This window comes from Lepidochelys olivacea (assembly GCF_965140295.1).
Source record: "Lepidochelys olivacea isolate rLepOli2 genome assembly, chromosome: 1".
Classification (NCBI taxonomy): Eukaryota; Metazoa; Chordata; order Testudines; family Cheloniidae; genus Lepidochelys; species Lepidochelys olivacea.
Genome location: NC_140411.1, coordinates 263,870,093 through 263,894,148, shown reverse-complemented (window position 1 = coordinate 263,894,148; position 24,056 = coordinate 263,870,093). Strand labels below are relative to the sequence as shown.

The 24,056-nt window shown below is 43.8% G+C and overlaps 1 protein-coding gene across 2 annotated transcripts in view; it reads left to right on the top strand.

Annotated features, from left to right (window-relative positions):
• UBN2 (ubinuclein 2) overlaps window positions 1-24,056 on the top strand; it is a gene marked incomplete at its 5' end in the record, with an annotated part of 101,717 nt that overhangs the window by 57,656 nt on the left and 20,005 nt on the right. For both annotated transcript variants that reach the window (XM_084629500.1, XM_084629499.1), the window contains 7 exons: window positions 7,913-7,983; window positions 8,784-8,913; window positions 10,374-10,492; window positions 11,308-11,421; window positions 13,466-13,609; window positions 21,728-21,778; window positions 23,785-23,827. In XM_084629500.1, coding sequence (XP_084485626.1) covers window positions 7,913-7,983; window positions 8,784-8,913; window positions 10,374-10,492; window positions 11,308-11,421; window positions 13,466-13,609; window positions 21,728-21,778; window positions 23,785-23,827 — 672 coding nt within the window. The remainder of the gene's footprint in view (window positions 1-7,912; window positions 7,984-8,783; window positions 8,914-10,373; window positions 10,493-11,307; window positions 11,422-13,465; window positions 13,610-21,727; window positions 21,779-23,784; window positions 23,828-24,056) is intronic.

Here is a 24,056-nt window from a genome sequence, read left to right as displayed (position 1 = left end):
TATAGACTCACATATTAGAATATTACACTTGCACAATGCTCCAGGCATTCACAGGCACACTCTTTTCAGTGGCCTAATGTGCTAAAAATAGTAGTGAAGATACAGCAGCATCGGTTAGCAACGTAGATACCCAAGGTCTCCAGGCCAGCTTGTACAGCCTGTGCTATAGCCCATGCCACTGTCTTCACTCATATTTTTAGTCTCTTACCCACGTTAGCTTTAATCTAGCTATGCCTACCAGAGCTGCCAATCACACCTTCAATTTCAGTGTAGACTGAGATCAATGGAAAGGAGTAGGAGCAAGGTCATCTTCCCTCCCACTCCCCATAGGGCTAGGAATAGGAAGATACAGGAACAGGAGGCGGGAGCACAGATAGGATCTCCACTCCACAAAACCAAAGCTGGAGAGAACACTGGACAGCACCATAGAGGAGGATGTGGATGTGGCTCCTGTCTGCATGGTTCCTTCACAGGGATTCCATCAGGAGCAGTGGAGATAGGTCCCCTTAGGGTATGTCTACACTACGAAATTACGTCGAATTTATAGAATTCGGTTTTTTAGAATTCGGTTTTATATATTCGAGTGTGTGTGTCCCCACAGAAAATGCTCTAAGTGCATTAAGTGCATTAACTCGGCGGAGTGCTTCCACAGTACCGAGGCTAGAGTCAACTTCCGGAGTGTTGCACTGTGAGTAGCTATCCCACAGTTCCCGCAGTCTCTGCTGCCCATTGGAATTCTGGGTTGAGATCCCAATGCCTGATGGGGCTGAAACATTGTCACGGGTGGTTCTGGGTACATATCGTCAGGCCCCCGTTCCCTCCCTCCCTCCGTGAAAGCAAGGGCAGACAATCGTTTCGCGCCTTTTTTCCTGAGTTATCTGTGCAGACGCCATACCACGGCAAGCATGGAGCCCGCTCAGGTAACCGTCACCGTATGTCTCCTGGGTGCTGTCAGACATGGTACTGCATTGCTACACAGCAGCATCAACCCATTGCCTTGTGGCAGCAGATGGTACAGTACGACCGGTAGCCGTCATCGTCATGTCCGAGGTGCTCCTGGCCACGTTGGCCAGGAGCGCCTGGGCAGACGTGCGCAGGGACTAAAGTTGGAGTGACTTGATCAGGTCATTCTCTTTAGTTGTGCAGTCAGTCCTATTGAACCATCTTATGGTGAGCAGGCAGGCGATACGGATTGCTAGCAGTCCTACTGTACCATCTTCTGCCAGGCAGGCAAGAGATGAGGATGGCTAGCAGTCCTACTGCACCGTCCTCTGCCGAGCAGCCATGAGATGTGGATGGCTTGCAGTTCTTCTGCACCATCTGCTGCCAGCCAAAGATGTAAAAGATAGATGGAGTGGCTCAAAACAAGAAATAGACCAGAGACAAATGAGTACAAAAGACAATGTTTTGTACTCATTTGCGTCCCCAGCCCCCCCGTCTAGGGGACTCATTCCTCTAGGTCACACTGCAGTCACTCACAGAGAAGGTGCAGCGAGGTAAATCTAGCCATGTATCAATCAGAGGCCAGACCAACCTGCTTGTTCCAATAAGAACAATAACTTAGGTGCACCATTTCTTATTGGAACCCTCCGTGAAGTCCTGCCTGAAATACTCCTTGATGTAAAGCCACCCCCTTTGTTGATTTTAGCTCCCTGAAGCCAACCCTGTAAGCCGTGTCGTCAGTCACCCCTCCCTCCGGCAGACAATCGTTCCGCGCCTTTTTTCTGTGCGGACGCCATACCAAGGCAAGCATGGAGGCCGCTCAGCTCACTTTGGCAATTAGGAGCACATTAAACACCACACGCATTATCCAGCAGTATATGCAGCACCAGAACCTGGCAGAGCGATACCAGGCAAGGAGGCGACGTCAGTGCGGTCACGTGAGTGATCAGGACATGGACACAGATTTCTCTGAAAGCATGGGCCCTGGCCCTGGCAATGCATGCATCATGGTGCTAATGGGGCAGGTTCATGCTGTGGAACGCCAATTCTGGGCTCGGGAAACAAGCACAGACCTCATAGTGGGACCTCATAGTGTTGCAGGTCTGGGACGATTCCCAGTGGCTGCGAAACTTTCGCATGCGTAAGGGCACTTTCATGGAACTTTGTGACTTGCTTTCCCCTGCCCTGAAGCGCATGAATACCAAGATGAGAGCAGCCCTCACAGTTGAGAAGCGAGTGGCGATAGCCCTGTGGAAGCTTGCAACGCCAGACAGCTACCGGTCAGTTGGGAATCAATTTGGAGTGGGCAGATCTACTGTGGGGGCTGCTGTGATGCAAGTAGCCCACGCAATCAAAGATCTGCTGATATCAAGGGTAGTGACCCTGGGAAATGTGCAGGTCATAGTGGATGGCTTTGCTGCAATGGGATTCCCTAACTGTGGTGGGGCCATAGACGGAACCCATATCCCTATCTTGGCACCGGAGCACCAAGCCGCCGAGTACATAAACCACAAGGGGTACTTTTCGATAGTGCTGCAAGCTCTGGTGGATCACAAGGGACGTTTCACAAAATCAACGTGGGATGGCCGGGAAAGGTACATGACGCTCGCATCTTCAGGAACTCTGGTCTGTTTCAAAAGCTGCAGGAAGGGACTTTATTCCCAGACCAGAAAATAACTGTTGGGGATGTTGAAATGCCTATAGTTATCCTTGGGGACCCAGCCTACCCCTTAGTGCCCTGGCTCATGAAGCCGTACACAGGCAGCCTGGACAGTAGTCAGGAGCTGTTCAGCTACAGGCTAAGCAAGTGCAGAATGGTGGTAGAATGTGCATTTGGACGTTTAAAGGCGTGCTGGCGCAGTGTACTGACTCAGTTAGACCTCAGCGAAACCAATATTCCCACTGTTATTACTGCTTGCTGTGTGCTCCACAATATCTGTGAGAGTAAGGGGGAGACGTTTATGGCAGGGTGGGAGGTTGAGGCAAATCGCCTGGCTGCTGGTTACGCGCAGCTAGACACCAGGGCAGTTAGAAGAGCACAGGAAGGCGCGGTGTGCATCAGAGAAGCTTTGAAAACCAGTTTCATGACTGGCCAGGCTACGGTGTGAAAGTTCTGTTTGTTCGTTTCTCCTTGATGAAACCCCCCATCCCTTGGTTCACTCTACTTCCCTGTAAGCTAACCACCCTCCCCTCTTCCCTTCGATCACCGCTTGCAGAGGCAATAAAATCATTGTTGCTTCACATTCATGCATTCTTTATTCATTCATCACACAAATAGGGGGATGACTACCAAGGTAGCCCAGGAGGGGTGGTGGAGGAGGGAAGGAAAATGCCACACAGCACTTTAGCAGTTTACAACGTTAAAATTTATTGAATGCCAGCCTTCTTTTTTTTGGGCAATCCTCTGTGGCAGAGTGGCTGGTTGGCCAGTGGCCCCCCCACCGCATTCTTGGGCGTCTGGGTGTGGAGGCTATGGAACTTGGGGAGAAGGGCGGTTGGTTACACAGGGGCTGTAGTGGCAGTCTGTGCTCCAGCTGCCTTTGCTGCAGCTCAACCATACACTGGAGCATACTGGTTTGATCCTCCAGCAGCCTCAGCATTGAATCCTGCCTCCTCTCATCATGCTGCCGCCACATTTGAGCTGCAGCCCTGTCTTCAGCCCGCCACCTCTCCTTCCGATCATTTTGTGCTTTCCTGCACTCTGACATTATTTGCTTCCACGCATTCATCTGTGCTCTGTCAGTGTGGGAGGACAGCATGAGCTCAGAGAACATTTCATCAAGAGTGCGTTTTTTTTTTTTTTCTTTCTAATCTTCACTAGCCTCTGGGAAGGAGAAGATCCTGTGATCATTGAAACACATGCAGCTGGTGGAGGAAAAAAAAAGGGACAGCGGTATTTAAAAAGACACATTTTATAAAACAGTGGCTACACTCTTTCAGGGTAAACCTTGCTGTTAACATTACATACATAGCACATGTGCTTTCGTTCCAAGGTCGCATTTTGCCTCCCCCCACCACGTGGCTACCCTCTCAACCCTCCCCCCTCCCCATGGCAAACAGCAGGGAACATTTCTGTTCAGCCACAGTGAAACAGCCCAGCAGGAATGGGCTCCTCTGAGTGTCCCGTGAAGAAAAGCACCCTATTTCAACCAGGTCACAATGAATGATATCTCACTCTCCTGAGGATAACACAGAGAGATAAAGAACGGATGTTGTTTGAACGCCAGCAAACATACACTGCAATGCTTTGTTGTACAATGATTCCCGAGTACGTGTTACTGGCCTGGAGTGGTAAAGTGTCCTACCATGAAGGACGCAATAAGGCTGCCCTCCCCAGAAACCTTTTGCAAAGGATTTGGGAGTACATCCAGGAGAGCCGCGAATGCCAGGGCAAATTAATCCTTTCACATGCTTGCTTTTAAACCATGTATAGTATTTTAAAAGGTACACTCACTGTAGGTCCCTTCTCTGCCTGCCGGGTCCAGGAGACAGCCTTGGGTGGGTTTGGGGGGTATTGGCTCCAGGTCTAAGGTGAGAAACAGTTCCTGGCTGTCAGGAAAACCGGTTTCTCCGCTTGCTTGCTGTGAGCTATCTACAACCTCATCATCTTCTTCTTCGTCCCCAAAACCTGCTTCCGTGTTGCCTCCATCTCCAATGAAGGAGTGAAACAACACGGCTGGGGTAGTGGTGGCTGAACCCCCTAAAATGGCATGCAGCTCATCATAGAAGCGGCATGTTTGGGGCTCTGACCCGGAGCGGCCGTTCGCCTCTCTGGTTTTCTGGTAGGCTTGCCTCAGCTCCTTCAGTTTCACGCGGCACTGCTTCGGGTCCCTGTTATGGCCTCTGTCCTTCACGCCCTGGGAGATTTTGACAAAGGTTTTGGCATTTCGAAAACTGGAACGGAGTTCTGATAGCATGGATTCCTCTCCCCATACAGCGATCAGATCCCGTACCTCCTGTTCAGTCCATGCTGGAGCTCTTTTGCGATTCTGGGACTCCATCATGGTCACCTCTGCTGATGAGCTCTGCATGGTCACCTGCAGCTTGCCATGCTGGCCAAACAGAAGATGAGATTCAAAAGTTCGCGGTTCTTTTCCTGTCTACTTGGCCAGTGCATCTGAGTTGAGAGAGCTGTCCAGAGTGGTCACAATGGAGCACTCTGGGATAGCTCCCGGAGGCCGATACCATCGAATTGTGTCCACAGTACTCCAAATTTGACCCGGCAAGGCCGATTTAAGCACTAATCCACTTGTCAGGGGTGGAGTAAGGAAATCGATTTTAAGAGCCCGTTAAGTCGAAATAAAGGGCTTCATTGCGTGGACGGGTGCAGGTTTAGATCGATTTAACACTGCTAAATTCGACCTAAAGTCCTAGTGTAGACCGGGGCTCAGGAAGGCAATGGATTTGCAGCAGGAACCAGTATCATAGAATCATAGAATATCAGGGTTGGAAGGGACCCCAGAAGGTCATCTAGTCCAACCCCCCGCTCGAAGCAGGACCAATTCCCAGTTAAATCATCCCAGCCAGGGCTTTGTCAAGCCTGACCTTAAAAACCTCTAAGGAAGGAGATTCTACCACCTCCCTAGGTAACGCATTCCAGTGTTTCACCACCCTCTTAGTGAAAAAGTTTTTCCTAATATCCAATCTAAACCTCCCCCACTGCAACTTGAGACCATTACTCCTCGTTCTGTCATCTGCTACCATTGAGAACAGTTTAGAGCCATCCTCTTTGGATCCCCCTTTCAGGTAGTTGAAAGCAGCTATCAAATCCCCCCCTCATTCTTCTCTTCTGCAGGCTAAACAATCCCAGCTCCCTCAGCCTCTCCTCATAACTCATGTGTTCCAGACCCCTAATCATTTTTGTTGCCCTTCGCTGGACTCTCTCCAATTTTTCCACATCCTTCTTGAAGTGTGGGGCCCAAAACTCGACACAGTACTCCAGATGAGGCCTCACCAATGTCGAATAGAGGGGAACGATCACGTCCCTCGATCTGCTCGCTATGCCCCTACTTATACATCCCAAAATGCCATTGGCCTTCTTGGCAACAAGGGCACACTGCTGACTCATATCCAGCTTCTCGTCCACTGTCACCCCTAGGTCCTTTTCCGCAGAACTGCTGCCTAGCCATTCGGTCCCTAGTCTGTAGCTGTGCGTTGGGTTCTTCCGTCCTAAGTGCAGGACCCTGCACTTATCCTTATTGAACCTCATTAGATTTCTTTTGGCCCAATCCTCCAATTTGTCTAGGTCATTCTGTATCCTATCCCTCCCCTCCAGCGTATCTACCACTCCTCCCAGTTTAGTATCATCCGCAAATTTGCTGAGAGTGCAATCCACACCATCCTCCAGATCATTTATGAAGATATTGAACAAAACCGGCCCCAGGACCGACCCTTGGGGCACTCCACTTGATACCGGCTGCCAACTAGGCATGGAGCCATTGATCACTACCCGTTGAGCCCGACAATCTAGCCAGCTTTCTACCCACCTTATAGTGCATTCATCCAGCCCATACTTCCTTAACTTGCTGACAAGAATACTGTGGGAGACGGTGTCAAAAGCTTTGCTAAAGTCAAGAAACAATACATCCACTGCTTTCCCTTCATCCACAGAACCAGTAATCTCATCATAAAAGGCGATTAGATTAGTCAGGCATGACCTTCCCTTGGTGAATCCATGCTGGCTGTTCCTGATCACTTTCCTCTCATGCAAGTGCTTCAGGATTGATTCTTTGAGGACCTGCTCCATGATTTTTCCAGGGACTGAGGTGAGGCTGACTGGCCTGTAGTTCCCAGGATCCTCCTTCTTCCCTTTTTTAAAGATTGGCACTACATTAGCCTTTTTCCAGTCATCCGGGACTTCCCCAGTTCGCCACGAGTTTTCAAAGATAATGGCCAATGGCTCTGCAATCAAAGCCGCCAATTCCTTCAGCACTCTCGGATGCAACTCGTCCGGCCCCATGGACTTGTGCACGTCCAGCTTTTCTAAATAGTCCCTAACCACCTCTAGCTCCACAGAGGGCTGGCCATCTCTTCCCCATTTTGTGATGCCCAGCGCAGCAGTCTGGGAGCTGACCTTGTTAGTGAAAACAGAGGCAAAAAATGCATTGAGTACATTAGCTTTTTCCACATCCTCTGTCACTAGGTTGCCTCCCTCATTCAGTAAGGGGCCCACACTTTTCTTGGCTTTCTTCTTGTTGCCAACATACCTGAAGAAACCCTTCTTGTTACTCTTGACATCTCTGGCTAGCTGCAGCTCCAGGTGCGATTTGGCCCTCCTGATATCATTCCTACATGCCCGAGCAATATTTTTATACTCTTCCCTGGTCATATGTCCAACCTTCCACTTCTTGTAAGCTTCTTTTTTATGTTTAAGATCCGCTAGGATTTCACCATTAAGCCAAGCTGGTCACCTGCCATATTTACTATTCTTTCGACTCATCGGGATGGTTTGTAATCCTAGGGAGGAAGAGAATCCTTAATGAACTGAGATGAGGGATTTCACTGTTGGTATAATTTATCGAGTCGTGTTTTTCCCTTCAAGTGAACAGTGAACCACTGACCCAGTATGATTTGATTTTATTTTTTTTTATGGGGGAAGGATATCATTGCTGGTGGTATCTTTTGGAGGAGACATTAAAACAAAGGACCTAATAACTTTTCATTGAAAGGTCCTTTGGCACTTTTAGCAAGAATGGGGTACTAACCCCAGAGACCTGGCCACAGTCTAAATTGAATGATTGTTTTGCCTGTCTGCACTTCTCCTGCAGTTTCAATTGGATATAGTAATATTCTTCACTTCCTATTCTAAATAGTCATGTAGTGGTTTTGTATTACACTGTTATGGTGGGTGTATTTCAGGGCAGGGTGATATATGGCCATAAAGGTAGTTTGTATATCATTTAAGTCTGTAAAGATCTTTAGGGTAAAATGTGCTATAAATTTCTTAGTACTTTTATTGCTCTCCTTCCAGGCTGCCAAGCTGTTTGATGAAGAAGGCAGGAAGAAATTCTTCACGCAGGATATGAACAATATTCTGCTGGAGTAAGTGTTCACCTCTTCAGTTCTGTATGTTTTGGGATGTTATCTTTAAATTACTCCTACAAAGACCTTAAAAAAGGAAACTAAACAAGTGGGGAAGACAAGTTAATCTCAGCCAGTTAGTGACCAGCTGGAAGATCTGTACTGGTGACAAGTTCCAATACAGAGATGCATCTGTATGGTTTATCCAGTGTAAAATATTTTTCAGTGCCCTTGGCCTTGAGTTCGTTAGCATAGTTCTGTGGAAGTTTGCATATCACTTCCCTACAGTCCCATGTTTGAATAAAATGAATAATTTCAGATTTTATTAAGAAGGAGAAACCTAGCCCATTCTAATTCTCTAATCTTTGCAGCACAGTGTCTGGTGTGGGAAGGTGATTTTGTATGGGGGGGGGGCGGTCCTTATATGATCATAGTGTAGGTTAAAAAGAAATATTTTAGAAAATGTTAAATTATTTCTGAATAAATGTAACAGCCACAGTTGACTCATTCATGGCATGAAATTGGCATAGTAATTGCAAATTTGAATGGCATACAAACCATGTTTAGTATTGCCAGGGTAATATTTATTAGATTAGCTAACAATGAGAGTACATTCAGAAAAATATGCTAATGGACTTTAATCTCTCTGCAAAAATTAGTCTTACTGACACACCTATAGAAAAACACTCCACCCTTCATGTGTGTTTGTATGCATAACTAGAGTATGTGATGTACACAAAGCGCCTTAGGTGTCTGCACAGTTTCCATCCTCACCCAGGATTGCCTCACTAGTTAGCTATCTCTTTGTTTGTTTCTGTCAGTATTGAGCTGCAATTACAGGAGATAAGTCCTATCGTCCGTCACAACGTGTACTCCCATCTTGAGGCTTTTGTGCCATGCAATAAGGACACACTGATAAAGCGTCTGAAGAAATTACACCTCAATGTCCAGGTAAAAGGGGGAGAGAGAGTGGCTTCTGCAGGAGTCATGTATGTAACAGTAAGGGCAGGGTGTGAGAGACTGAAGGCAAAGCTAGTTTTCCAGGTATTATTTCAGGACCTTTATGGCGATGGAACTGCTTCATCTTGAAGGTTAGATGAGATCAGAAGTCAAGAAGGTTGTGGCTGTGCCTGGTGTCTAGCTCTGCTCTAATGGTAGATTACACAGATAATAACACACAATGAATGGACAAAAAAATTGGGTACCTGATTGTACAAAATTCCATGCAAATAAGCCATTATCGTAATAGGAGGTTAGCCAATTTAACCCTTTTTGTGAGTCTAAATATGCTGCTTTCATAGAATCATAGGGTTAGAAGGGACTACAAGAATCGTCTAGTTTAACCCCCTTTTGTACTTATTATGACTGTCAGGTGATTTTCGTGCTCCATTTTCACCGTTGCTTTGCTTTTAAATATGGGTGTGTCTATTTTCCCTGTGAAGATGAGTAAATTAAGGTATTTTGTGATCTATGATTGAATAGTAGAGCTGCCCTGGTGGTCTGTTTAATGCATTGCTACTTGTGTGAGTAGTTAGAGTTGGTGGTGGAAGAGCTCAGGACCAAGCCTTGTTCAGGATCTGGAAGCGTTCATGGAGGTAGACGGCTTGTCACCTATGTGGTATGGAGGAGGGGCCGGGGGTGGGAGGATGAGTAGATAAATGCCACATGTTACATGCTAAAACGTCCTCTTGCTGGTTGTAGGAATGTTGTTAAAGCCTTTCTCGGCAAATGGTTGCAGTGGCCAGGCATAAAATAATTAAGAGAGGGAAAATGGTAGGTGCATAATATAATATCAGCTTAACATTTGCTGGAGATCTTTTGCTGTGAAGATGATCATTCCTCAAAATTTGGCAGTCTTGCATATTGCCCGAATGGCTTGTATACAACTGGGAATTTTTGGCCACTTTAATTTTAAATTACTTACTAGCAAGTGTTGGTACCCACTTCAGTCCATTTTTCTTTCTTTTCTATCAAACACTTTTAGCCCCTTTTTGGTAAAAAGGGTCCTCTGAAGAGACCAAGAAGTAATGCTGTGAGAAATGCATAAAGATAGAAATGTTTTTCTTTCTAGATATTTGCCTTTTTTTTGGTCTTTCGGTTTCAAGAACATCTCAGCTGTATTAGCAATTAAACAGTATACCATTGTTTTGTATCATTGTTAACCAAAATGTGGTAGTTCAGTGCCATTTTAGAGAACCATGTTGGAATTTCCCATGCTTTTTTGTTACTACCAATAAGCAGGTACTGCTTGAACTGTTTCTAAAGTTTCCATACGTTTTGATGGGAATATTGATTAGAAATCACCGTTAAGGTCTGATTGCAGTCTCTGAGCAGCAGCTCATAAAACATGTTGGGTATGTCCTTTGCAGTGCATGTACCAAGATTACTTTGGTGTTGTTGCCTCTTCCCAGGATGACCGTTTGAGGGATCCACTGCAAAAGCTGAGACTGGCTGTCAGCAATGTCATGCCTGAACAACTATTCAAGTATCAGGAGGACTGTCAGGCTCGCAATCAAGCCAAGAATGCAAAGTGCGTACTTTTGAAGTCGGGATATTTGTATTTGGCCAGGGGATTCATACAGGAAACATGGGTTAAATTTCCATGTTTCTCAATTCTGGGGTATAAATACTGCAAAGGCAGTGTACTCAGACCATATGCATATAGGGGTGTAAAGGGAAATTGGGACAGTGCAAAGTACTCTTTGATTCCTTCAGCTAATTAAGTAACACTATCCACTAACTCTGAAAAGAAGTCTCATTAAGTGACTTTGAGGTAAGATCTTAAGGACAGGAGGAAAAGGAGGCTGTAACATATAAAGAGTGGGAAACAAGAAGAAGATGGAATTGAGATGTATTTTTTTATGTTCTTGATTATTTTTGTCCTGATTATTAAAACTCTTATCTCTTCACTGCATGAGGGAAACTGATTTGGGCTTGGGTTTTGGTATAGGAGTAAGAATTGACTGGTGAGCATCATAGAATCATAGACTAGAATCATAGAATATCAGGGTTAGAAGGGACCTCAGGAGGTCATCTAGTCCAACCCCCTGGTCAAAGCAGGACCAATCCTCCATCTGTCATCACATTCACAGCACTAGACTGACAGTGAGCAGTCCTGAAGGAGTCTACACAACTTGCCCTGGCAGCCAGAGGTTGTGCGAGTCACATGGAGAGATGGAGTGGGAGGGTCAAATGTTTGCCTCTTTGGGAACGGTATAATGAGAACCTGAGGGCTGCGCCCCTATTTTTACAGCCTGGTAAGAGAGAATTCGTGCCTTTCTAAGGGGAATACACCATGTGTCTGTGTCTTTAAGTCCTAATTCTCTCACAAAAAATTTGTTCTAGATTGCAAGCAGAAGATGAACGAGAGAAAAATGGGTCAGAGGAAGATGATGATGAGAAGCCAGGAAAGAGGATTATTGGGCCAAGAAAGAAATTCCACTGGGATGATACAGTGAGGTGTGACATAACATTCCCCTTTTTCACCTTGCACAAGTTTTTTAACACACCTGTGTGGACACTGAGCCACAGCACCATCTAGTAAACAATCCCAGTCAGAAACAGACTTGATAGAGGTTTGGAAAGGGACAGGTGCAATATGGCTTTATAAAAAAAAGATAGGTATGAAGGAAGGCATCTCAGTTTCCCATGCAGCTTTGTTTCTGAAACTTGAGGGGTGGGAGACCTGAATCCCCACTCCAGTCTCTTTATACCACATAAAAATGCTGGAGCAGTATAAAAGGCCATGCGTAAAATCCTGTATCCAGCCAAAGGGAGGATATCCCTGATGTAGGAATTTCAGAAGACAGTTGAAAAGCTGCATCCCAAGGACTTACCTTAAAAACTTTAATATAAGAAGATGTGCTGGGGGTGGGCTGCATCACATAGCACTGTTTTGATTTTGGACAGCACAGAACCTCACCTGACATAATGATGACTTGTTTACTCCAGGAAATTTAACAGTTACTGAAAATTGTTTGGTTTTTTTAGCAAATGGATTTCACTAAATCAGTATTTAAAAAGGTAAAAATATCCCAGTTTAGGCAAGACTTAAATTCACTTCAGAGCAGAAACTAGCACTAGTGAAAAGTGCTGGATTTGCAGCTCTTGGACACTGATGAGGTCTTTGCCCATCTACATCTGTGGCCAATATATCACAAGCTGACCTAGAGAGACTACCTGTAGAGTCAAGAAGGGAGTTCAGTTTTTGTCCCATTCATTCAGTCTGTCCACCAAGGCCTAAAAAGGCAATTTTTTTGGTATAGCTCAATGTCAGGTGCTTCAGTGACAGTAAAAAGACAAGGTCCCTGCGCAAATGAGCTTGTGGTCTCAATAAATAATGTACTGTGATGTGGAATACGGTGTATCAATAGAGTTTTAGGCATCCTCTGTTCTAAGAAGAAATTGGAGCCATGACAGACCAGGTGAGGGAGAACGTTCCAGACATGGGGATGCCATATAAAAGAGGACATGTCAAGAATTGGAGGGCACAGAGGCAGTCAGTCATAAGTCAGGCTGCATATCTGTCACGGAGTCCATGACTTCTGCAGTGGCACTCCAGGGTTGCCTGAGCAGATCAGGCAGCCCCTAGGCCAGTTGCACCAGCTGCTGTTGGGGTAATCTTGGGCTACTGCGGTCCCTCCACCCCCAGCAGCAGCAGTTTAGGTGTGGGAGGGGGCTCAGGGCTGGGGCAGAGGGTTGGGGTGCAGAGTGGCACTTACTTTGTGGGGGCTCCCTGGAAGCTGCCGGCATGTCCCTGCAGCTCCTAGGCGGAGGGGTCAGGGGGCTTTGTGCACCGCCCCTGTCTGCAGGCACCGCCCCTGCAACTCCCACTGACTGCGGTCCCCAGCCAGTGGGAGCTGCAGAGCCAGAGCTCGCGGCAGGGCCAGCGTGTGGAGCCCCTCCCGGCCTTCCCTCCCCCTATGAGCTGCAGGGACAGGCTGGCTGCTTCCAGGGAGCTGCACGGAGCCAGGTAGGGAGTCTGCCAGCCCCACCAATCCTTCCCTCTTGGCACCAGCAGGGTTCCCAGGGCGTGTGCTGCCCGCCCCCGCCTCCCTCCCGCCCCCCCAGCACCTGTGGCGGTCCTGGACTACCCTCCCCCAGCACCCGCTGCAGCCCCCGGCCCAAGTTTTAGTTAGGGGTATATAGTACAAGTCATGGACAGGTCACGGGCTGTGAAAGTTTTACTGCCCGTGACCTGTCCATGACTTTTTTTACTCAAAATATCCGGGACTAAAACGTAGCCTTAGTCATAAAGCCTGGAGGGAATTAAGAGGGAAGTGGAGAGGTGGGTCATCAATGCCAGTTACAATGGTTGTCTTTTACATTAGCATCTTTCCTACAAAAGTGGACTGAGACTCGTGAGCTCTTTTCACAGAGTGCAGTGAACAGCCCATTACATGGCAACAACTCTTCCATTCCTCAGTCTTTCTGCTGAGCGTTCAAATTGACTTTTGCAGTCCATTGAATGGTTCATGCCTGGCTTCTCTCTCTTTCTCAATAGGGCTTTGTTGTGTAACCTTGTCAAGATCAAGCTGGGATGCTATGAGCTAGAGCCAAATAGAAGTCAGTCTCCTGAGGATTACCTCAAGACCTTTATGGAGACAGAGGTGAAACCACTCTGGCCTAAAGGCTGGATGCAGGCTAGGTAAGATACTTGCTTAGTATCTCTGATTGCCACCGTGTAACAGCTTCTTGAGTCTCACTTAGGGTGACATGTTTCTACAGACAGTTGGTATAAAGGGACACTGTCATAATTTTAAAATACTGTATATATCCTATTACTGATAACATTTTATGTCATTGAAACTGAAAGTTTAAAAACATCTAACGTTCATTACTGGTGCAGTTTATTTTTTTGCATTTCACCTGGTTTGAACAATGTAGCTACTTCAGGTTTTCTCCTTTGCTCTTGTATACTAACATGATGCTATAATATTTAGGTTCCCTTAAGGGGAATGTTTTGGTAACACATCTCCTAATTGAAATGAAATGTTCCTAAAAATATTTCAATTATGTTCTGTAAATCTCTTCTAAATATACTTAAATATTGTGCCATACTACGTGACATTGTCACTTTAAAGGGTGGCTGGCAGGCATCTTTCGCATTACCTTGTTAAAGTAGTGAAGGTCATGTAAAGTTACCAGCTGTGCTTTAAACTGTGCCAGCTGAATTGGAACAGAGTTGTAGGAAGATTGACAGATTTTACAAATTAATTTGTTTCTTCCAGCCCTCAAGATTCTGTGTAAATACAGAAGAGTGCTTTTAGTGGAGAGTTATTCTCTCTGTTGGTCTGCCAGAGGTTGAGTTTACTAACCTTCAGAGCATGGTCCAAGGCGCATCTTTTTGGAGATATACAGGAAATTATGGGGTGATTGCTGGGGAGACTTCTCCTGTGATGTTTAGGGTGATATAGGAAGTAGCGCTGTCTGTGTAATCTCTGACCAATTTAATGTGTGACTAGATTATGGTTTTAATAGGTCAGTGATCTCATATTATAGCGAGAGTGCACAGAACATTTTATTAATAATCCTTTGTACTTTTATTTCTAAACTGTCCCCTGCTAAGGCACTTATGTCATTGCACATCATCCAAAGTACAACAATTTCTTAATCTTGTTAAAATTCAAATAAACCAATGAACCAAGTACCATGCAGAAGGGAAAAGGGATGGTAATAATGAGGCTAAAATGCAAGTTTGAAATAAAGTCCTATGGTGTTCTCTAAAAATAGGAAGAGATAAACAGAGTCAGATGGTAAAGAGGTGAGTAAATTCCATACTTTAGGGCCCATCGCAGAAAAGGCATAATTGCCTGCGAATTCTAAGACATAACTAGTCTTGGAAGGATAAGATTTTTGTGAATAAATGTTGATTTCACCATACATACAGAAAATGAAAAATATTTCCATAGATGATGAAAATTTACAGATCGGAAAAGTAAGAAAAATGCTGCATGAGAACTTTTTAGAGTTAAAATCCAGTTATTTAGATTTCAGAATTAGGCTTATTACAAATGGACTAGCAAGTGAAAAATAAAAACATATATGTTTTGTTGATTTAAGGATATATACTTTGTATATTTTGACATGTGATGTTGACAATTTGTTTTAACATTGATAATGCTTTAACCCTTTGAATCTCATCATTTACTCTCGTTAAATAACTGACACCCCACCCCATACTTTCTGCAACTGTGAATATTGATAAAAATATTTGTAAAAAGCTTAAAAGTAAACATCAATATTATCCATCAAAATTATTTTAAAATATGAATTCTGCCATGCTTAAACATAATAGTTGGAGTTCTAAAAGGTGGGTGGTGTCAGAGTTTGGGTGATGATCTGAGACTCAAGGAGGTCCTAAGTGTAGCCAAAAGCCAACACTACTTATGACTGAAAAAAATAAGTAACCAACTAACTAGCTTATAACCCAGAGTAGGGAAAACCCGCGGGCCACATCCAGCCTGTGGGACCGTCCTGCCCGGCCCCTAAGCTCCCAGCTGGGGAGGCTAGTCCCCGGCCCCTCCCCCGCTGTACCCCCTCCCCCGCAGCCTCAGCACATTGCACCACCGGTGCTCTGGCCCGCCACTCCTGCCGTGCAGCATGGCGGCGTGGCTGGCTCCAGCATGGTAAGGAAGCAGGGAGCAGTCAGGGAATGGGGAACAGGGGGCCTGGGTAGGTGTGGGAGTCCCAGGGGGCCCATTAGGGGGCAAGGGTGTGGAAAGGGGGCAGGGCAGTCAGGGAGAAGGGGGCATTGGATAGGCGTGGGAGTCCCAGGGGGCCTGTCAGAGGGCGGGGGTGTGGATAGGGGTTGGGGCAGTCAGGGGACAAGGAGCAGGGGGGTTTGGAAGGGTCGGGAGTTCTGAGGGGGGGGCAGTCAGGGGGTAGGAAGTGGGAGGGGGTGGATAGGGGGTGGGGGTCAGACTGTTTGGGGAGACACAGCGTTCCCTACCTGGCCCTCCATATAGTTTTGCAACCCCGATGTGGCTCTTGGGCCAAAAAGTTTGCCCACCCCTATTCTAACTTGTCTACCATCGCATAAGCAGCCAATGTAAAGAATACAAGGGAGGATGTAATGATTTTCTTAAATTAGTGAGTAAATGTGCTAATGGATAAAAACTTTCATGTTTACATGGGTATGTCTATTATTACTAAAAAAAAGAAAAAAGGAGGACTTGTGGCACCTTAGAGACTAACAAATTTATTTGAGCATAAGCTTTCGTGAGCTATAGCTCACTTCATTGGATGCATTCAGTGGAAAATACACCCAATGAAGTGAGCTGTAGCTCACGAAAGCTTATGCTCAAATAAATTTGTTAGCCTCTAAGGTGCCACAAGTACTCCTTTTCTTTTTGCAGATACAGACTAATACGGCTGCTACTCTGAAACCTGTCTATTACTATTATTAATGTGTTTATTATTTATATACTGCTGTAAATATATCTGACTCTACAAACAGTGAAGCACATGCCCTGTCCAGGAGTGTTTACAGTCTAAGATAGACAAGACACAGGACAACAGTTTAGGTAAGAGAGGGTCAGGAGAGATTATTGGTGAGGAAAATTAAGTACCGGAGTACTGTTGCAAGGTCATCCTAGCATAAATTAAAGCGAAACCTGTGCAAACTTTGCTACTGAAAACATTGTACCACTTCTGACATATGGCTTTCGATGCAATGAATGTTTGAAAAGTGTCTTCAAGATTTTTAATCTTACTACCTCCAGATGAGTGGTCTCAACAAGTGGGGCTACATAGGAGAAGAGTCGTCTCATCTCAATTACTTCTTCCCAACAACAAGATTTCTGTTTTATCAGAGTTAAGGACTAAGCAGTTTTATATATTCATCTGGTAATTACGTGACAGAAAAATAGCTTGCTGAGTCTACAGAGAAAGACATACATAATTATATATCCACATGCTGACCCAATTGTATCCTGCATTTAGAGGCTATTTCACCAAGAGAGCTCATGTATACTGAAAAATGTGGAAGATATGTGATATACATCAGGGATGTGTCCTATCAAATCAGACATGACAGTTTTCCATCACTATTAAATATGACCTGCACCCACTCCTGGGTAGTTTTAGAACACATCAACAAAGATTTAGTCACAAAACAGCCTACTTTCAGTCATATCAAAATTGCTGAGAGGTCCAGCATGCCCATCTGACCCTGCTCTAAAACCAGCAGAATACTCTCAATCATGGTTTCAGTTCCAGAAAAAGAATGGACCAATCTACCCAGTTTGTTAATTTTAAGTTTACCTATAAACCTGAATAGCTGTTTTCTCAACAGCCAAAATAGACAAATCAGATTGGGTGGTTGACTGTCACTCCAGCATCAAATGGTACCTTTTTGAGGAGGGGGTGGGCCTCTATGTGTTTGAGGGTGACCAGCACCCATAATTAAGCATTTTGTTGATGATGGTATCATATTCAGACTATTTGCTAAGGCTAGCCAGGTTGAATGATGGTCATAGTTCTCAATGGTAAGTCTTAATGAGCCCAGAAGACCACAGGTATCCCCAGCTTCCCAACATGTACAAAGGAAAAAATGGAGTACTTGTGGCACCTTAGAGACTAACAAATTTATTTGAGCATAAGCTTTCGTGAGCTACAGCTCACTTCATCGGATGCAGTCAGTGGAAAATGCATCCGATGAAGTGAGCTGTAGCTCACAAAAGCTTATGCTCAAATAAATTTGTTAGTCTCTAAGGTGCCACAAGTACTCCTTTTCTTTTTGTGAATACAGACTAACATGGCTGCTACTCTGAGACAGGAAGAAATGATGCAATCAGAGAATACAGAAAGACCAGCCTGAAGCCAGTCCTATCTACAAAGAACATAGCATACTTGACTGTAGGAACCACTAACTAGACACAAGAGTTCATGGTGTGTCTGTCTCTGAGGATAAAGATCATTTTTGTTCAGTCCTATCTTTTATGTATACCCCATGAATTCCTTGTACAGGAAATAATCTGACTTCAGGATGCTTCCCTGCCATCATCTCTAATCTCTGCCCCCAGCTGCTTCAGCTCCCACAGATGGAACCAGGGTGGTCTCTGAGCATAAGAGGCAGCCAAGTTTATATAAGTAAAGCAGTCTAAAGCCAGGTAACACGGATGATAATAGCAGTTGCTGAGCTGATCGATTTCTTCCAACACTCCTATAAGGGAAAGTTGAGCATTTCTTTACACCAGTTAGCAGGAAACAGTCCATCAGTCTGAGGGGCCGTAGAGGAATGAAAATACTCTGGTGTGGCATAGCTCCTTCTCTGAAATGTGAGGTTGTAATGCAGTTCAGAAAGATGACCAAATACCCAAAATAGACAAGATCCAAAGACAGGTATATATGGCTGTCGTTATGGGAATGCACTTGTATTTCTGTCCAAAAATCTGTTTTCTAAACATTAATAAGCACCCTTGTGAAATAGGCAATCCCCATATTTTATTGATGGGGAAACTGAGGCACAGAAATGCTAAGTGACTTGCCAAAGGTTTTGCAGCAAGCCAGTGAAAGAGACAAGAAGAGAACTTAAGTCTCTTGACTCCCAGTTGCATGCTATACTTACCAGTCCGTGGAAAAAAGAAGCTAAGGCAAAACAGGAGAAATTGATCTTGTAACGCATGTTCCATTGCAGTGACATTATAAGAAACAGAATAACTAATGTAGACTTGATCATTATTATGTGTGATTCATACTGGTGTGACAGCTTGACTTTTGAATGTTGTACCATTTTTGATACATAACATTCTGATTGGCTTGCATTTCAGTTAATTGAGCTATAAAATATAATTTTAGGGGGAGAGGAGGGTGCATGCAAATAAGGTTTTGGGGTGATGCTGGCCAGAGATTTTTTACTACATCTGGTGGACTGGTCAGCAGTCAAGCTATAGTATATTCTAATGGGTATAGTAAACAAATTTGTGCCAACAAAAATTTGATTCAGCTGTGTAGGAGATAAAATTGTGCAATTTGCTACTGCCCTGGAAGATAAATATCTATCTGTACAATTTCTGGAATATTGGCAAGGCTATACATAGTGACTAGGAAGAGGAAGAAATTTCAATATAACTTTTTACAGAAACTTTTTTCTTTAAGTAAGAATGGGCATCAGCAGACTCCAAGGAGAGTACTTTGTAGTCCTTTATATTCAGAAAGCTGTCCATGGAACCTTTTAATCTAAAGGTGTACATAGGAAGGAAGAAGTGGGGGGAGGGAGGGTTCCTGTTGTCTGACAATGGTGAAGATGACCTCTTACAAACCATATACTGTGGTGTAAATAAGCAATTAGCACTTAACATGTGGAGTATCTCTTTTATTAACCAGCCTGCCTATTTGATGTGTTTGTAATTATACTTGGTATGTTCCATTATTTATGCCATTTTTTGGCTTTGGATTGGTGTTTGTTCAATGGCAGGAACTATATAAACTGAAAATTAATGAGGCACTTTATGTTGAATCATGGATAGGTGGATAAGCATGTAACATTCCAGATGAGAATGGTTTGAGGATATAAACAAGAGGTCTGAAATATCTAGATTCTGTGGAATGACAGGTTCAGCTCAGTTCTTTGCTCTTATGAACTAAATAATACATTGAATTCCATGTAGTTTACTGCTTCAGGGAGACTGTCAGAGGAAACATTCAAATCAATGTTTCGTCTATTCTGCCTGGACACTAAAGATCTCCTGGCATTTGGTTAGTAGGTTGCCCCAGTGTCACTGGCCAAAACCTGTCACCGCTCCCCTACCCGCTCCCACTGTCATGTGATGTGCTGTGTTTATATGCCATCTGCCTTTCTCCCCCACAGGGGTTATATTTCATTGGTGTACATGTGTATAGATGAAGTGCTTTGGGATCTTTCAGGATGAAAGGCATTATATGAATGTAAAATATACTTGATAAACATTCAGTTTACTGATAGCTTTTTTTCTTCATCTGGAAACCCCACCATCCCTACCCGCATTGTATGTTGTGGGTGGGGGGTGGAGAAAGTGGTTTTTTTCATTGTTGTGAGGCTTTCATCTTTCTTGGAGGGGATTTTGCAGTTAGCTTTTGCTGAGTGTACTAGCATAGCTGTTATGGGAGCCCTGCTGCAGCCTGTGCATGTTCTTTGAACTGCATAGAGTTCTTTTTGAGTGTCTTAAACTGAATGTTCTAGTTAGCTTAAACTTTTATATATTGTTGAGCACAGTATTTTTGTTCAGAAAATTCAATATTTCCAGTTCATTTTTTGCTTTAGAATTTATGCTGCCCTGTCATTTGAGTATTGCCTCTAATTTCAGTTCCTTTAATATAGACCCATTACTTTGCATCTTGAGAACGTTGTAATTTCCACCCCAGATTCCAGGTTGATGGTGGTTGGTGTGTCTCAGTTGAGGAAAGGATCTTAAGGTAAAGAAAGTGCACAGGAAGGAGAATGAGGAGAGATAAAACTGTTTGAATACGATAGTAGTAATTAAGCAGAACAAAACAAATTTGTAGAGGAGGACATTCATATTCTCCCTGGATTTTCTTTATAGGCGTTCAGTGGCTTGGGAGCAGGAACAGTAGATGGGATGTGAGACAAGGTTGAAGACTAGTAAAATTGATGGAAGTAAAAGGGAGCGTAGGACTAGAGAGCAGCCGAGAGAATGGAGTCAAAAGAATTAACAATGGAATTGAGGAAGGGAAGAGGTTTGGAGTTGTAATGAAAAGACACTTGGGTGAGTTTTTGTATGGGATTTGAGTTTTCTTATGGGATGTATGATGATCTGCTCTTGGACCTGCCTCATGCTACAATGCTTCTTATATACTAGGAAACATGTTTTTCTGCTGTGGTGTGCCTCTACACACACAGCTCTAGACAGCTGTTGAGGATTAGGTGAAATGGTGGGTGAGTTGCCTGATAGAAGCCATACAGAAGAATGCTTCGTTATCCTAGTGTAAATGCCTTGCCTGGGGGGACGGGACGGGAAGGAGGAGGGACTGTAATTCACCGCTGATGCAGCTCCATCAATGGTAGCATCAGTGGAAGTTCTAGTGTAGACAGCATGTAGGCATTTTTACCACCATGTTGTTCAACCCATCTCAGAGTAGGATCTGATGACAAGATAACACCTGAACCCTATCTACATTAAAACATCCACTGTTGCTCTCATTGGTAGAGCTGTACTTGTTGATTCCATTGGTGAATTTTTGACCATGTCGAAGCAGCCTAAGTGATGTAATTGTGAGTAGCAATTTTTTGGTATTCTGTACGTGATGCTGAGATGTTTGGGAGCTAGCATGTCTTTTGGATTCTGCTTTCCTCCTCCCCCATGGTAAGGAAACTATGGTGTGTAGACCCTTGCAGTGCCAAAAATTAATTTAAATCAAGGACCATGGTGTTACTCCATTACAATGTGTTGAAGTATTGATGGGATTTTTTGGTTGTACGTTGCACTGAGAGCCTTGGCAAGGGGAGGGGGACATTTTAAAATACAATACTTCTATCCCATTGAAGGTAATATTTGTCTACATTGCTTTCTGCCAGCTCAGTAGTTATCTATATCGAATGTGAATTATAATCTGTTTTGCAGCATGCTTCCGTTCATGGATGACTGTTTGTTTTTAACTATACCAAGACAACTGTACAAATAAATTGCTTGTTTCGTGCTTAGGGGGCAGATAAACAAATGGCCTATCTGAAAATCCAGTAGTAGATGAGTTGCGAGTAACCATGTCATAGTTGCTCATGTAGAATCACTGTATGTCTTTCTCTTTCTCCCTCCCTCTCTTTCAGGATGCTCTTTAAAGAAAGCCGAAGTGTTCACAATCATCTCACTTCTGCTCCGTGAGTACAAAGCTGGCACCTGCTGGTATCCCTTCCTTGTGCTTCAGTTGTCTGGGTAGCTGTGGTGAGCCTTGTGTGTTGCTCTATTCCTTAGGAGTTCAGACTGATTCTGGCTTATTTTCACTGCTTCTACCTCCTGCTGTTCGTTTGTTTTGCTTGAGGAGCTTTAGAATACAATGGGATTTTGTCTTTTAATGATTTAACTCTCTGACCTACCACTTTGGTGTTCTTGAGGCACTGTGGTTTGCGTAATTCAAGTGTGAAGTGGTTAAACAGCTGAAACAGATATTAATACTGGTATAATGCCTTTCATCCAAGGATTTCACAGTGATTTATGAATCCTAAACTTCACACCACCCTTGGCAAATAGGTATTATAGCATGTGGGCATTTCTTTCACTCTTTCTCTCTTCACTCCACTCCACAAAAACGCATCTACTAAGATATCCACTCTGATTTGAGTGAAACTCTACCTTCCCTAACCCTCAAACACTGCTGCTCTTGTCTGTGAGAACTCATTGTAGTTCAGACAGAACTGGAATAGTCATTTATAACTTTGAGCACCAAGCAAATTGTAACTCCTGTAATAAGCAAAAATAAATAAATTAAAATTCTATGTTAATCTTACAAATAACAGACTAATGGTCCATCAAGTATAGTATCCTGTTTCAGAGCAGGGCATAAAAACAGTACAATGCACTAAACTATTTAATACTTTTGAGGAAATGGAAGGGCAAAGGTATGTGTGTGGAGGAGGATGCAGGTGGGAGTATGGTACTCCTCAGAGTTTGCAGCTGAGGATTGTTGTTAGCCCTTATTGTTGTTCGAGCTGGTATAACGGCAGATGCTATTCATATTCATTTAAATGTTTAAACTTTTTTGCATCTTACTAAACTGGTTGCCTCAATAATATCACAGAGTTCCAAAAGTTAATTATCGACATTTTGCCATTTTATAAGCTAATCAGACAGAAGTTCAGTCTTTATTGCTCTTTTGTCCTTTTTAATATTTATTTTTCCTGTATGGTTTGATAACAAAATACAGATGTGAAAACATTCAGGGCACCCAGATGCCATAGGTTGTTCTCCAATCTAATAGCAGGTGTATGAGGAACTTTTATCTATGTAATAAGATTTCATGGTTGCCTCGGACATTAGGCTTCAAAGTGACAATATAAAGTGACAAACTGCTACAAGCATGTTTGAGAGTTCTTTTTATTCAGATTATCACCAGGTTCAATCATCATTAGGACTTGCAGTCTATTACCATCCAATTCACAAGTTTTCAGTCATTTTGACTTACAACTAAACTCATGTAACAGCAAAGCATGTATCTATGCCACATCAAGAGTTCTAGACCATTGTGATATCAGTGATAACTCAACCAATCGCCACCTTTACTGTATATCTAATTTGCATGGAATAGTTTCCTTAATCGTGTGAGGAAGATTGCACATTGGTCAATTACTTCTCCCAACTGCCACACCTGTGGAGCAGTACAGGCATTCAGCTACGGGTATAACTATCATAGATCACTCCAGATTGCACAAAGTTATACCTGCTACCAAGTAGGCAAACACAGTTGTGACTGAAATAGGCTGAAATATGAGTTTACATTAAACTGTGTAGTCTCTATTATAATTTGGAATAAAAATATTCTCTGCCTCAAAAGGGCAAAATGAGTCTCTTTTAACTTGGTATTTTTGAGGCAGAATTAATAGTCAGCAAGCATATTAGATGTATCTAAGGAAGCACAGGGAAGCATGACAAGCATGATATTGCACTACATATCATCTCTACTTCCTCCTTTTTGCCCATTCCGTCCCATCCTTAACTGAACTTTTGTCTCAGGGACTTTTGCAGTTTAGATTGGGGGAGGAACAGTCTTCTGTGGTCCTGTGAACTTACTGCTCTGATGATTATGTCTTTTAGAATTAGAATGACTAACCCTCTGTCTTTTCTCTTGATTTGTGTGTGTCTCTCTCTCTCTCTCTCTCCTCTGCTTTAGGGCAAAGAAGAAGGTGATTTTGGCACCTAAACCCAAAGTGAAGGTAAATATTGTAGCCACCCATACAAATGTTCAGGAAGTGATGTTGAACATGGTGCATGTTAAAAACAAACAAACAAAAAAAACCTTTTTCCATAGCTAAATCACTAGAACTGGTTGAAAACCTTCCAAGGGAACAGTTTTCCGTCAGAAAATGCTGACTTCATGAAATCAAAATGTTTCATGGGAACATTGATTTTGTCGAAATTTTCTACAGAAAATGAAACTTAACA